Source organism: Syngnathus typhle, linkage group LG1 (assembly GCF_033458585.1).
Source record: "Syngnathus typhle isolate RoL2023-S1 ecotype Sweden linkage group LG1, RoL_Styp_1.0, whole genome shotgun sequence".
NCBI lineage: Eukaryota > Metazoa > Chordata > Actinopteri > Syngnathiformes > Syngnathidae > Syngnathus > Syngnathus typhle.
Genome location: NC_083738.1, coordinates 22887417 through 22898872, shown reverse-complemented (window position 1 = coordinate 22898872; position 11456 = coordinate 22887417). Strand labels below are relative to the sequence as shown.

The following is an 11456-nucleotide window of genomic DNA, read 5'->3' as shown; positions in this document are numbered from 1 at the left end:
CGTGGAGCCGACCGGACCCGTGCAATGATCCAAAGGAACAAAACTCCGCAGGTGGTCAGGTTATATCATCGTGCTGCGTCTTCTCCGTAGCCCTGTGGCCTGCGCGCGGACTCATGCTCCAGGACGCTACGGCTGGAAAAGTCCGTTCGGGTTGAGTTCGGTTCGGGCTTGGCGTCGTGCGTCCTCATCGTCGAGTCTCCTCACTCCTTCCTCAGATCTACTCGCTTGTTGCCCCAAAGCCTTCTCTCTGTTGTCTGCTAGAGACCATCTTTGGAGTTCCGCTGTCCTTTCAAAATTAAAGCACAACCCAACCACTTCCGGCTTCAAAGTGGACAATGCTTAATTTTAAAATTTGAACATTGTAAGATGCCCTTAGACAATATTCAAAGTTACGTTCAAGCGTTCACCAAAAACAATGCTCAGTTGTTTTCGAAATGCTTAAAGATAAGGAACAAGTCCTGTCAAGTAATTGATGCCCTTGCTCTGAGGTTCACAATTTTCTTCAAGAGTTAACTATTCAGTTTCTTAACACAACGATGAATTAAATACTGTGGAGGAACTGCCCCAATACTACGAGTCAAACATCCACGTGATGTGAGTTCAGTGTTAACATTCGCATATTTCTGCAGGCGACCCCCCCCCCCCCTTTTCTTCAAAATCCCCACATCTGGTCATCAGCAGAACCCCTTGGGCCCCCTTCAGCAACCCCTCCCAGGCATGAAATGGCCCACCTCAATGTTTTTTGTTCCAGCGGCTCTGTTGTGCACCGAAGAGGCAAGAATTTCAAAATAAACATGCAATGGAAAGGCATGTTTTGAGTTGTAACCTATTGAGTTCTTGAATGAAGAACCCTACGTTACTTTGATGGAGCTTCCAAAGCGGAGCCTCCCATGTTTGACAGGAACCTGGCAGCCTCGGCCAAAGGGGAAATCTACAACACTCCCCCTGAGGAATTTACGAGTCCATTATGCAAAAGAAAAAAACTATTACGCTTTTTTTTTGCGATCCGTTAAGCACAACTATGAGAACCCTGCAAAAATCATACACGCAGTTTGTTAGGCAATGCTTCGGCCATTTTTTTAACAATTGACTCGAGTTGTTCATCAGGGACAGACGTTCTCCTGCTTTAGCCACACATTCTGCTCTGTGTAGCAATAGCATAACGATTTGGTTGACATTAGTTGCTGTTTTAAAGGACTTGCTTGAGAAGCAATAAACCCGTCTATTCAATATGCACACAATTGCAGGTGATGTTGAGGAGGCGAGGCTCCAAAAGGAAGCGCTTGCCACCCGCTGCAGTGGACATATGGCGCAGTGATGACTTGGAACGTAGCGTGGGGAGAGAGTGAAAGCGGTAGAATGAGCACACTCGGTAGAGGTGGCTGTGTTGACTGAAAAAAAGATGCATCGGGGAGAAAGGGGGGTAACTTAAAAAAAAAACCAGAATCCACAAATGTTTTGGATCTAACATTTTATTGCGAAAACCAGGTGTCGTGGCCGGCCCTCTTAACTGCTGCTTTGCTTGGCAGCCAGCCTCTTGTCTCTCTCCTCGGCAATGGTCAGGCGGATTCCCTTCCCTCTGGGCAAGGACACCCACGGCTTGTTGCCCTGGAGACCAGCAATATTTTCAGTGTTGACATACGTGCATCAAAACTCCATATCAGAGTTCGTTGGCAACCTCGCCTTGTTTCGGATTTTGAATCAATCGTTTTCAGTCTTCCGTGAAGGTTCCCCGACTAACGTCAAATAAGCTGAAAAGGTTTGCGAATTGGTGTAATGCTCATCTTGTGTTTTAAGTAGCAGGAAAATGAAGCTTTTCAATCTCCATAACAATGCTAATTTAAGTTAACCTATCAATAGTGTTTTACCTTGCATATTAGCATTGAGCTAGATGCCATTTATTTGAACATTAAAAAAACGGGCGAACACTCACTTTGCTTCATCGTAAGCCTATGGAGCAAGGAAGCTGCGACAGTGGAGTAAAAATTACTTTGATAAACACCATCAGATGCAAGCCCATTCAAATGCAACGTTCTAGAAAGTTTTGCCAATGATAAACGAGCCTTGAGGGTATTTGAGGAGCTCAGAACTTCTTAGAGGATTGAGGAATGATTTTTCATTACTGTCAAAACACAAAAGTCATCATCGCTCCATGTGACAAGTGTAAATCGACGTTTGGGGGGGCTGCCGTGACCTTACCTTGCCAATGACAAAAATGTTGGACAGCCTGGTGGCAAAGCTGTTGCCAGTGCTGTCCTTGACATGCACCACGTCAAAGGAGCCAGGGTGGCGCTCTCTGTTGGTGATGATGCCAATCCTGCCCAAGTTAGCACCTCCGGTCACCATGCACATGTTACCTGTGGAAGGAACAGGGCAAAACCTGGTGAGCTGACCATCCACCCAATTGTCTGAATGCCACAAGTGCCCGAACCTACCGGTTTCAAACTTGATGAATTCGGTGATCTTGCCAGATTCCAGATCAATGCGCACCGTGTCGTTAGACTTAATGAGGGGATCGGGGTAACGGATGGTACGGGCGTCGTGGGTCACCAGGTGGGGGATGCCCTTGGTGCGGACCAGGATCTTCTTCACCTTGCACAGCTTGTACTGCGGCAGGGACATCGCGGCGTCACAAAGAAGAGGAGGCAGCTGGTCACACAGGCACGCCGCCGTCTTCTTACCTTGGCCTCCTCGGCGGTGATGCGGTGCACAGTGAAACGGCCCTTCACGTCGTAAATCAGACGGAAGTGCTCGCCCGTTTTTTCGATGCTGATCACATCTGACGTTGAGAAAAAGAGTGAAAGTTGGGATGAACTTCAGAGGCTCGGTACAGACAGGAAAACATTCTGAATTTCATAATGTGATGCGGGGCTGGCGGCTTCTGAAGGCTGCTCAGCTGTCCACCGGACTCACCCATGAATCCAGTCGGGTAGGTGATATCAGTGCGGACCTTGCCGTCAATCTTAATGAACCTCTGCATGCAGATTTTCTTCACCTCATCTCCGGTTAGGGCGTACTTGAGGCGGTTCCTCAGGAAGATAATAAGAGGCAGGCACTCCCTCAGCTTGTGTGGACCCGTGGAGGGACGTGGAGCCTGAAAGACAAATCACACTCACAGAAACCACACTAAAGCCTCCGTTACTGTCAGGGGAGGATACTACTTACAAACACTCCAGTGAGCTTGTCGAGCATCCAGTGCTTCGGCGCCGCGACGCGCTTCAGGTGCTTCTTCGGTCCTCTGGCCTAGGCAATAGCAGTGACGGTGAGCAAAAACAATCCTAACTATTGCACACAATGGCTCCTTATTGCCACTCAACTCTGCCACTGTACACATTTAGCTACTTTGCTAATCCACAATGAGCTGTAACAATATAAAAACGATTTAACATCGAAAATCGATAATTTATCTCAGCGATTACCTTGGGGTACTTAGTTATTAATGTACAAAATGTTGCCGTAGCATAATTGACATAGCAGATTACCATGCCGTAAATTAACACGTAATTCAAACATCAGAAGGCTCAAGTTATTTAAATAGTTTTTAACATTGAGACGCGTGGTTACACGCGCCCGGTCCAAATCGTTTTTTGACACTAGCATAGCAGGTAGCGAGCCGAGCTGCGGCCTGGACCGGTTTAAAAATACGTTCATGAGCACGACAAACAATGGTCAATAATCACATTACGCTTACTTAGTATACTGCTAGATAAACACGCAGGCATTACTAAAATCGCGGTGGAGTGAATCCGCTAACTGTCGCTTTTCTGACTAGCATTGCAACAGTGAGGCTAACGCTCCGAACAGACGTCTGCCCAAAGCTAAAAATCTACATCGATGGACTCGTATCTCATCTACAATATAGACGCTAACAATATTGTAAGATGTCATATTTTGAACTTATCTAATAATGTTTGTTGAAATACAAAACATTAAAGTGATGTTTGACGATGATTTGAGAAAAGAACAACACAGATTTGAACCCACCATGTTGAGGTCTGCGGGGGAAAGGACCGACTCACTTCCGGTATGACGTCATAAAGCCGCATACGGAACAGTCGGAGGGTCAAAATCCTTACAGTCGAATGATTGCTGTAGTCATTGCAATTGAGTTTAGAATAATTAATCAAACATTTTATTAAATTATATGTAAAAAAAATAAGTATGTGTATATGTTATGTTTGTAATTTTTGGCCACTTCAAGATGGACTACTGTTCCCCGGTGTGTGCGACCCTCTTGAAGTTTTTTTTTATTATTATTGATTGGTGCGTCACTGAGGGATTATTTGTGTGTGCAATGCTTGTTAGATTTGCAATATAAAGTTGGAGGTGGAGAAACTCATTATATGGATATCGTATAAGGAATTTAAAAATGGCACATTTTAAATTTCGTTGTACATATGTGACAATGACAATAAAGATCTATTCTATTCTATTCTAAAATAATTTAGAGACCAAGGATTATTTTCCTACACCCTCCAACTCGTTTTGACCACGTGAATTTTGCCGAACGGCGACTTTGTTTCTTTATTTTATTCATATTAAATGTTTTATTTTCGCTGTTAGAAGAAACAAATGAAGTCATCAATAAACACAAACCAATAAATATTATGAGGAGTAGTACAAACCATCAAAATTATAGAAGATAACACTAGATGGCGGCCTCTATTCACATTTTGAAGTCAGGTAATATGGAAGTTGTTTGACGAATTGAAAGGCAAACATAGTCACAACCGTTTTTATTTAAAAAAAAAAAAAAAGATTAAACTAAAAAAATAAGCAGCAGGCTGACTTCCGAGGGTGACAATGAATTAGATTTAATAACAATGGCTCAATGGGCTGAATGCAGTGACACAGAGCAACAGCAAAACAGAGGGATACCCAGACAGCCGCTGACCCACTTTGGTGACCCAATCGCGCGCATCTACCTTACTGACAATTAACGACGCGTCACGCCAAGGTAGTCACACACAGACTCCCGTTGTCTTTCCATTCCGGACGGACATCGGCTGCTGTTCAACGTTCTGCTCCCGCTCGATTCCAACATGAAAAGAAAGGCGAGTGCATGGAGATAAGCACTTGTCAGACAATTACTTTCCTTGTGAGGCCGGAGAAAGAAAGCGAGCAAAAGAGGAGGCTTTTTTTCCCCACCGTGAGAGCACAGTGCAATATTGTTCATTGAGAAAAGAGCAAGCATACTGTGGCTCATCATAAAGTCCGGCCGGCATCCCACTTTCATGTTGCTGCAAGGAGAACAGCAGAAACAGGTGCGTCTTTGTGTGTCCGTCCATCAGCTTCTTCTCATTAAGCCACCACTGTGGAGGAAATAGGAGACCGCAACGGCTCCTTGTCTCTTCTCCTTCAGGCTTCCTCATCCGACCAAATACTACAGCCGCTAACCCAATGGGAGCCTTGGTTTTACCAAAACTACAGGAGATTTCACCATAATATGACATATAATTCTCATCATATAAGCGAGGTAAAGACATTCAGAAAATAGCTTAAGGTGATAATTGAAAGTGGTCTTGTTTTCTACCGTGCTAGTTTTGATGTGCTGCGCGAGGTAAAGTGATCGGAGCTGAGACAAAGGTGTCTGTGAGGCAAATATTACATAATTATTGAGGGACTAGTTGATTGCCTCGTCTGTTACCCAAACTAACAGCACAGGAGTGCTCTTAAATTGGCCGGAATAGCTGCTGTCCATTATCTACTTACAAACAAACCTGCGAGAAATTGGAGAGAAGTCTGTCCCTTTCCAAACGACTTGTTTTCATAAACATAATTGTTTGATGAGACCATTTTTATAGAGGTCTAAATGGTGTCAAAAGGAAGCTTGAAGATTGTTACTCAGCAGCCTGCCACCACATCTGACACAAAGTCAAACTCGTTTTGGCCCAGCCAGAGTTCAGGCAAGTCATTGGCCCGGTCCAGTCCGAGCTCCACCACCAGCTCGGTGAGGACCTCCTCGTCCACGAGGTCAAAGTCCATGGCTCCGCTCGGACCGGCGTCCTGCGTCCCTGCACCCACCCCCGCTGCACCGAGGCCCCCGGAGGGCCCCAGAATCTGGTTTCCGGCTCGAAATCCCCTTTGGACGGCACCGGGCGTCGGGTGTCCCGCTGAGGAGCCCGCCGGGTTCTGGTAGTGCGAGTTGAGCTTCTGCAGCTGCATGCTGGCGATGAGGTGCGGCCCTGCCTGAAGGCAGAAAGGCTGCGGCTTGGGGGACGATGGCAGGGACGACGGGACGGCGCCCGGGGATGGAGAAAAAGGTCCCGCTGAGGTCTTGGAGGACGGGTAGAGGGAGTTGAGAGGACAGGAGCAAGAGGAAAGGTCCTTCATGGCACCACCAGTAAATAGGTCATCACCTGCACCGAATGAAACATCACGTTTTTATTCTTTTAAGTGTATATCAGCATATAAGTCAAAAGAAGAATTCATTTGTTCTCATCTCTCATGAGTCATTCAAGGCCTTTCTGTCTGCACGCTCTCGTGACCCCGGCCGACCAGTGAGGAAACGTAAGTCAGAGCCGCCAGGGGCACGGGCCGGGTACGGTGCCCGGCGGGACCACATGACTCGCGTAAGACTCCAGCGCGCGTTTGTGTGCAGATTTGCTTGAAGTCTGCTTTTCCTCATGATCTATTGAGCGGCAAATGAACCTTGAAAAGCTGCCGGCGCCGAGCGAGCTGACGGAACGCGCGTAGCGAGGCTGTGTGGGAGAACAACAGCCTGTTTGATTGGGTCACATGGCTGGATAAATACCAGAGATGACAAAAAGTACTCCCATATAAGTAGAAGCGCATATAAGTTCACATAAGATATACACATCTCAGAAGATGTACGGGAAGAAAAGATTCATGTCAATTAATCAAGAAGTCAACCTTTCAATTTCTCAGTGTGGTTGTTGATTGATCATCTGCGGAGCCTGAAAAAAGACGATTTTGAAGGTGCGTTGATAACTCAAATGATCCTGATTTGTTTCACATCTCCATACATTGGAGTGTGTTAAAATTCAAAGAGTTTAAAATAGATATTTTCATTCCATTTGGATGGAACTGAAACAAATTTTAAAAAGGTAAAATGTTCAAAATATCAAAATGGACTCCAGTTGCCTCCGTCCAATCTTTGCGGCTCACCGTGACAATCAACATGGACGCTTTTTGGACATGTTATGGAAAAAGTAATGAGCCACCCCCAGGGCCCCCGCCTCCGTTGCTATTGTACGTGGGAAACCTAATTGAAAAAGGCAGGCACGCAGCTGCACTCGACTGATAGAGTTAACACACACAATGACACCAAACAGCTGTCGGTGGCAGCTCGCCGCATGTGCATCTGTGTGTGTGTGTGTGTGTATTTATCAACTGATTAGTGTCACAACCAGGCTGCGCCAGACTGTACACAGCACAAAAAAAAATATGAACTTTTTTTTTTTTTACAGTGTTTGTTGCATGTGAGCTGAAACTGTCCAGTTAACATTTGGACAACTTGACCAAACATGAAAAAACTACAGCCGCAGGTTCTACACGGCAAGAATTTGCAGTGTGAAGCAATTCATCACAAACCTCTTTGTGTGTGCTGGTGCGATTCCTCGATGGGCTTTCACTTTGTGTTGCTTGCCTTTTCTTGTTCCTCCCTTATGTCTCAAAACTGCACATACAAAAATGGAAAACAGTTTTAGTCCAAAAAGGGAATTTTAATCTATTTATTTTGTACTACAAAAATAGTCATAGCAGTCAGAAGAATTCAATTCATCGACTTGAAGGCAGAAATGGATTCACCTGTTGCTATAATCACTGTGGATTATTTGAAAAAAGTACTTTTCATGAAAATCTTTTGGGCGGTCTGATTTTTTTTGTTTGTTTGTCAGAAGTGAAAAAGTAGAAGCGTATCGATGTTTTGAGAGTGATGCCAGGATCTCAGCTTCTCTTTAAAAACAGGACGACAAAGACGTTTTTGAGTCAGGAAGGATGCCGGGTGACGCCGACAGGAGACACAATATCTTGTTTTCCGTTGAACTTCCACCACTTTGCTCGGGCTTCCAAAGTGTCGATGAAGCGGCTTCAGCACGAGGTCTCGGCCAATCGGGCCGTGACAATTCCTGGCAGTGATTGCTCGCTTTGCAGATAACTGATGGATGACTGATTATTGGACTCTGATGCACAGTTACTGTTTGGAGCAATTCTAGGAGCCGGAATGTAAAAAGGCCTGCTCCTAAACGTGCCATACTTTTAATGGTTCTTTTGCAAACAACAAGCCATGTTGCCATAATTGCCATCTGTTGTTTGAACTTTGATGCAATTCTGGGGCGTGACGTGATGTCTCATGTTCGGATGAACTCGTGCCTCTTTGTTCATGTGTGTTGTCATTGCTTCCAACGTGAAACAGAAGCCGGACACAAAGTGTCGCTAGCAAATGATTGACCTCAATTCAAGAATTATGTCAATACTCACATGCACAAACTTGGCACAACTCATATGTACGTTGCTTAAACAACAAGTGACCAGAAGAAGTTACTCACCTCGCAGTGGACGGCCAGTCACGCTTTCAAGAAGATCACATTTGAAAGTGAGCAACTCAAATGGAGGGGGAAATACACACTTTGTGTGACTCAATTGTAAGGCGCACAAAGTCGCTGTCAGATCCTCAATGCTGAACGCAGTACAAGTGCAGTGAAGGCGCCGCCTCGTTCCACTCTTCGCACAAGCAGTGTGTGAAAGTGAGTCAATGAACGTGCGTGTTGTGGGAAAACAAGGGGCTGGATCCCCCATTCGGGATCAGGATCTGGACGGAAGGGGAGTGACAGAGAGCGTGCGTGATAGAAAGAAAGCACATTATCTCCTTATGTCACAAGATGGAAATAAAGTGATAAAGGTGCCTGACATTTCTAAAGAAATACATTTAGCTCCAGGCAAAAAAAGAAGAAGCAAGAACTTGATCATGAAGATAGTCAAAGTCTTAAAGAAAGCTATAAACAAGTCATTGTCAGTGTGTCTCTGTGGCGATTGCGTAAATGTAAGATCGAGCCAAATATGTAATAAAACACGAGCCAAGAAACAAAATGATTATGGATTCTGAGGCATAAAGCTTGTGAACGAAATGCTAAAGTGAGTTTTGAGGAGTTTCTTTTAAACAAAAGTAGTGCTTTGCCGCCAGCTTTTGCCATTTATAGGCAATTATAAACCTTTTTCTGGGGATGTTTTTTAAGAGAGAGAGAGAGGGGGGGGGGGACTATAGTTTCAATGACCCAATTTGTAAAACACATTCAAACATAAGAACGTTGGGTAGAAAGCACCAAAAAACTTTCAATTCCTTCTCCTGGAAGCCACGCGCTAATGTTTTCCCTCCAAACTTCTTTTGCATCAGAGCCGCAGCACTTAAAGCTGAAAGCCTGCCATCCATATTGTTTTCATTAGTGAATGTGGACGTCTCCTAGAGCACGTTCTTCAGATTCCCTGAAAAAAGGAGCATGAGTGAGAGAGAGAGAGTGAGAGTCAGTCAGTGAAGTGAGAGGTGCACACATGGACATAAGGCCAAAGAGGATGGCGCAGACGTAACTAACACACTCATGGATTGCTCTGCCGCCGTCAAAGAGGATGTCAGTTTTTCTGGCTATTGTGAAGCTGTCAACGTGTACTTTTTATGTTTTGTTTTTAAAATATGGCCTCAAACTGAGTTTAAAGCTTAACAGCGCCCCCTAGTATGAACCAATTCGCCGTGGCCACTGTATTTATATTAGAAAAATATATATATATTAAAAAAAAGAGGATCTGCTAGCCACCAGTTAGCCACACCCACCTTTTAAAGGCTTTGTTGACAAAAACTCATTGTCAGATGTCTGACTTCACGAGTTCTGCCTTAGTTTGTTTGTTTGTCTTTGGGCTGTTGAGATGCCACAAAGACAAAAACGAGGGTTTCACATCCTGCCCACTGTGATTTAATTAGGACATGAACAAAGTGAGAGCATCCAGGAGCAGTTTCCTGTGTAGATTACGAAACACTAATTTATTGATATGCCTGAAGCCAATTGGCAATGGCGGCGGCCAGCTGACTCTATTTTATCTTACAGTCCCAACATTGTTACAGACACAACATGGCATTTTTGCTTGGCCGTCGTAATTGAGGACACATCTTCACTAATTTGGGGGTGCGACTGGCCACCCAGGGCGGGAAGGGACAGTGGACAGGAAAGGAGGAAGTGGGAAGGAAAGAGGTGGGATCCTTCCCTTTTTCCCATTGTCCCTCCCTTTCCCGTCTGACTTCGTGTCATTTCTACTTAGCATATATATCTTCTTCCAAGAAACATTTTCAAAAATGACAAGATTTTAACTTTTCAAATGTCTTGTTATGCTTGTAAACACATTTGTTGTACATTCCAAATTTATTTTATTGCGAAATAGAATAGTGTACTCATATCGCCACTGGCCTCAAAGCGAGTTCGGTTCTCTGAGTTCAGCTTTGCTTGGTCATCGTGGGTAATTGGGAGTTCTTGTAAGTAAATGTACAAAGATTTTATTGTTATTATTACTCTAGTCTTGTGTGCAAATAAAGACTTGCTCTCGGAGCCGAGGGGAGTGAAGTGCACTGAAGAAAGCGAGGGCAACACGCACATGACACACAAAGAATGTGGAAAGAGCGAAAGAAAAAGAGGCTAGTTTGTGTTCAAGTAAAATGGCTTCATTGTGTCCAATAATTAGCTGTCAGCCTGCCATCATCTGGCTGGAAGAGTCTGGCACAGAGTGCTCACACCACACGCACACGGAATTGTTTGGATCGTTTTGGCCACTAGAGGGCAACATGGTGCAGAGTAAAATATAAGCACCTGCTCGAGTTGTGTGGTCGGATATCAAGACACTTTCTCAATTAAAAAAAAGAAAGAAAGAAAAAATAAGCTTTTTCACATTTGTACATGGTTTTAAAATCTATTATCGAACTATCTTTTTCAAAAACTATTTTTATCATCATGATTTATTTATTTTATTTCTTTTTTCTTTTATTTGATTGTACCTTGTCATTTATGTAAGTATTTTCCTTTGAAATGTATTTCATTGACTTAATTCTGCAGCCTTTAATCCATTTGTTCCTGTTGAATTAAATCAGACACACCCTGTTTCTGATCGTTTTATCCTGGAAGTAGCAGTTGTTTCAATCCACCGCCTTGCGCAAAAGGACGTCGACGCCTCGATTGGCAGGACGTGCGGAATCAATCAATTAATGAATCAACCAATCAATGAATCAACCAATCAATGAATCAACCAATCAATGAATCAGTCAGTCAGTCAGTCAGTCAGTCAGTCAGTCAGTCAGTCAGTCAGTCAGTCAGTCAGTCAGTCAGTCAATCAAGCAAGCAAGTCAGAAATTCGGGCGTCCAAGTGTTCTCACTCATTTATTCTTTGTGATAACAAATAAGTTTTAATATTTAGGTGCGCTTAAGGATTGTTACAATTGTATCTATCTTTATGAATTG

General features: G+C 44.2%; 2 protein-coding genes and 1 non-coding gene across 3 annotated transcripts; all 3 read right to left on the bottom strand.

The window, feature by feature from the left end:
* Nucleotides 1-1454: 1454 nt before the first annotated feature.
* rps4x (ribosomal protein S4 X-linked) lies at nucleotides 1455-4058 on the bottom strand. Its single transcript, XM_061273865.1, has 7 exons — nucleotides 3985-4058; nucleotides 3166-3243; nucleotides 2914-3094; nucleotides 2682-2779; nucleotides 2436-2607; nucleotides 2200-2357; nucleotides 1455-1608 (listed from the first exon to the last, which is right to left on the bottom strand). The coding sequence occupies exons 1-7, from the start codon at nucleotides 3985-3987 to the stop codon at nucleotides 1507-1509; spliced, it is 792 nt and encodes a 263-aa protein (XP_061129849.1). The 5' UTR covers nucleotides 3988-4058; the 3' UTR covers nucleotides 1455-1506.
* LOC133165569 (small nucleolar RNA SNORD61) lies at nucleotides 2080-2149 on the bottom strand. The gene has a single exon (XR_009717622.1). It is a non-coding gene; the product is annotated as a small nucleolar RNA SNORD61 (small nucleolar RNA).
* A 663-nt stretch (nucleotides 4059-4721) lies between the features above and the next one.
* cited1 (Cbp/p300-interacting transactivator, with Glu/Asp-rich carboxy-terminal domain, 1) lies at nucleotides 4722-9507 on the bottom strand. Its single transcript, XM_061291546.1, has 3 exons — nucleotides 8511-9507; nucleotides 7555-7639; nucleotides 4722-6359 (listed from the first exon to the last, which is right to left on the bottom strand). Exon 3 carries the CDS (start codon nucleotides 6331-6333, stop codon nucleotides 5845-5847), a length of 489 nt encoding a protein of 162 aa, XP_061147530.1. The 5' UTR covers nucleotides 6334-6359; nucleotides 7555-7639; nucleotides 8511-9507; the 3' UTR covers nucleotides 4722-5844.
* Nucleotides 9508-11456: the final 1949 nt, after the last annotated feature.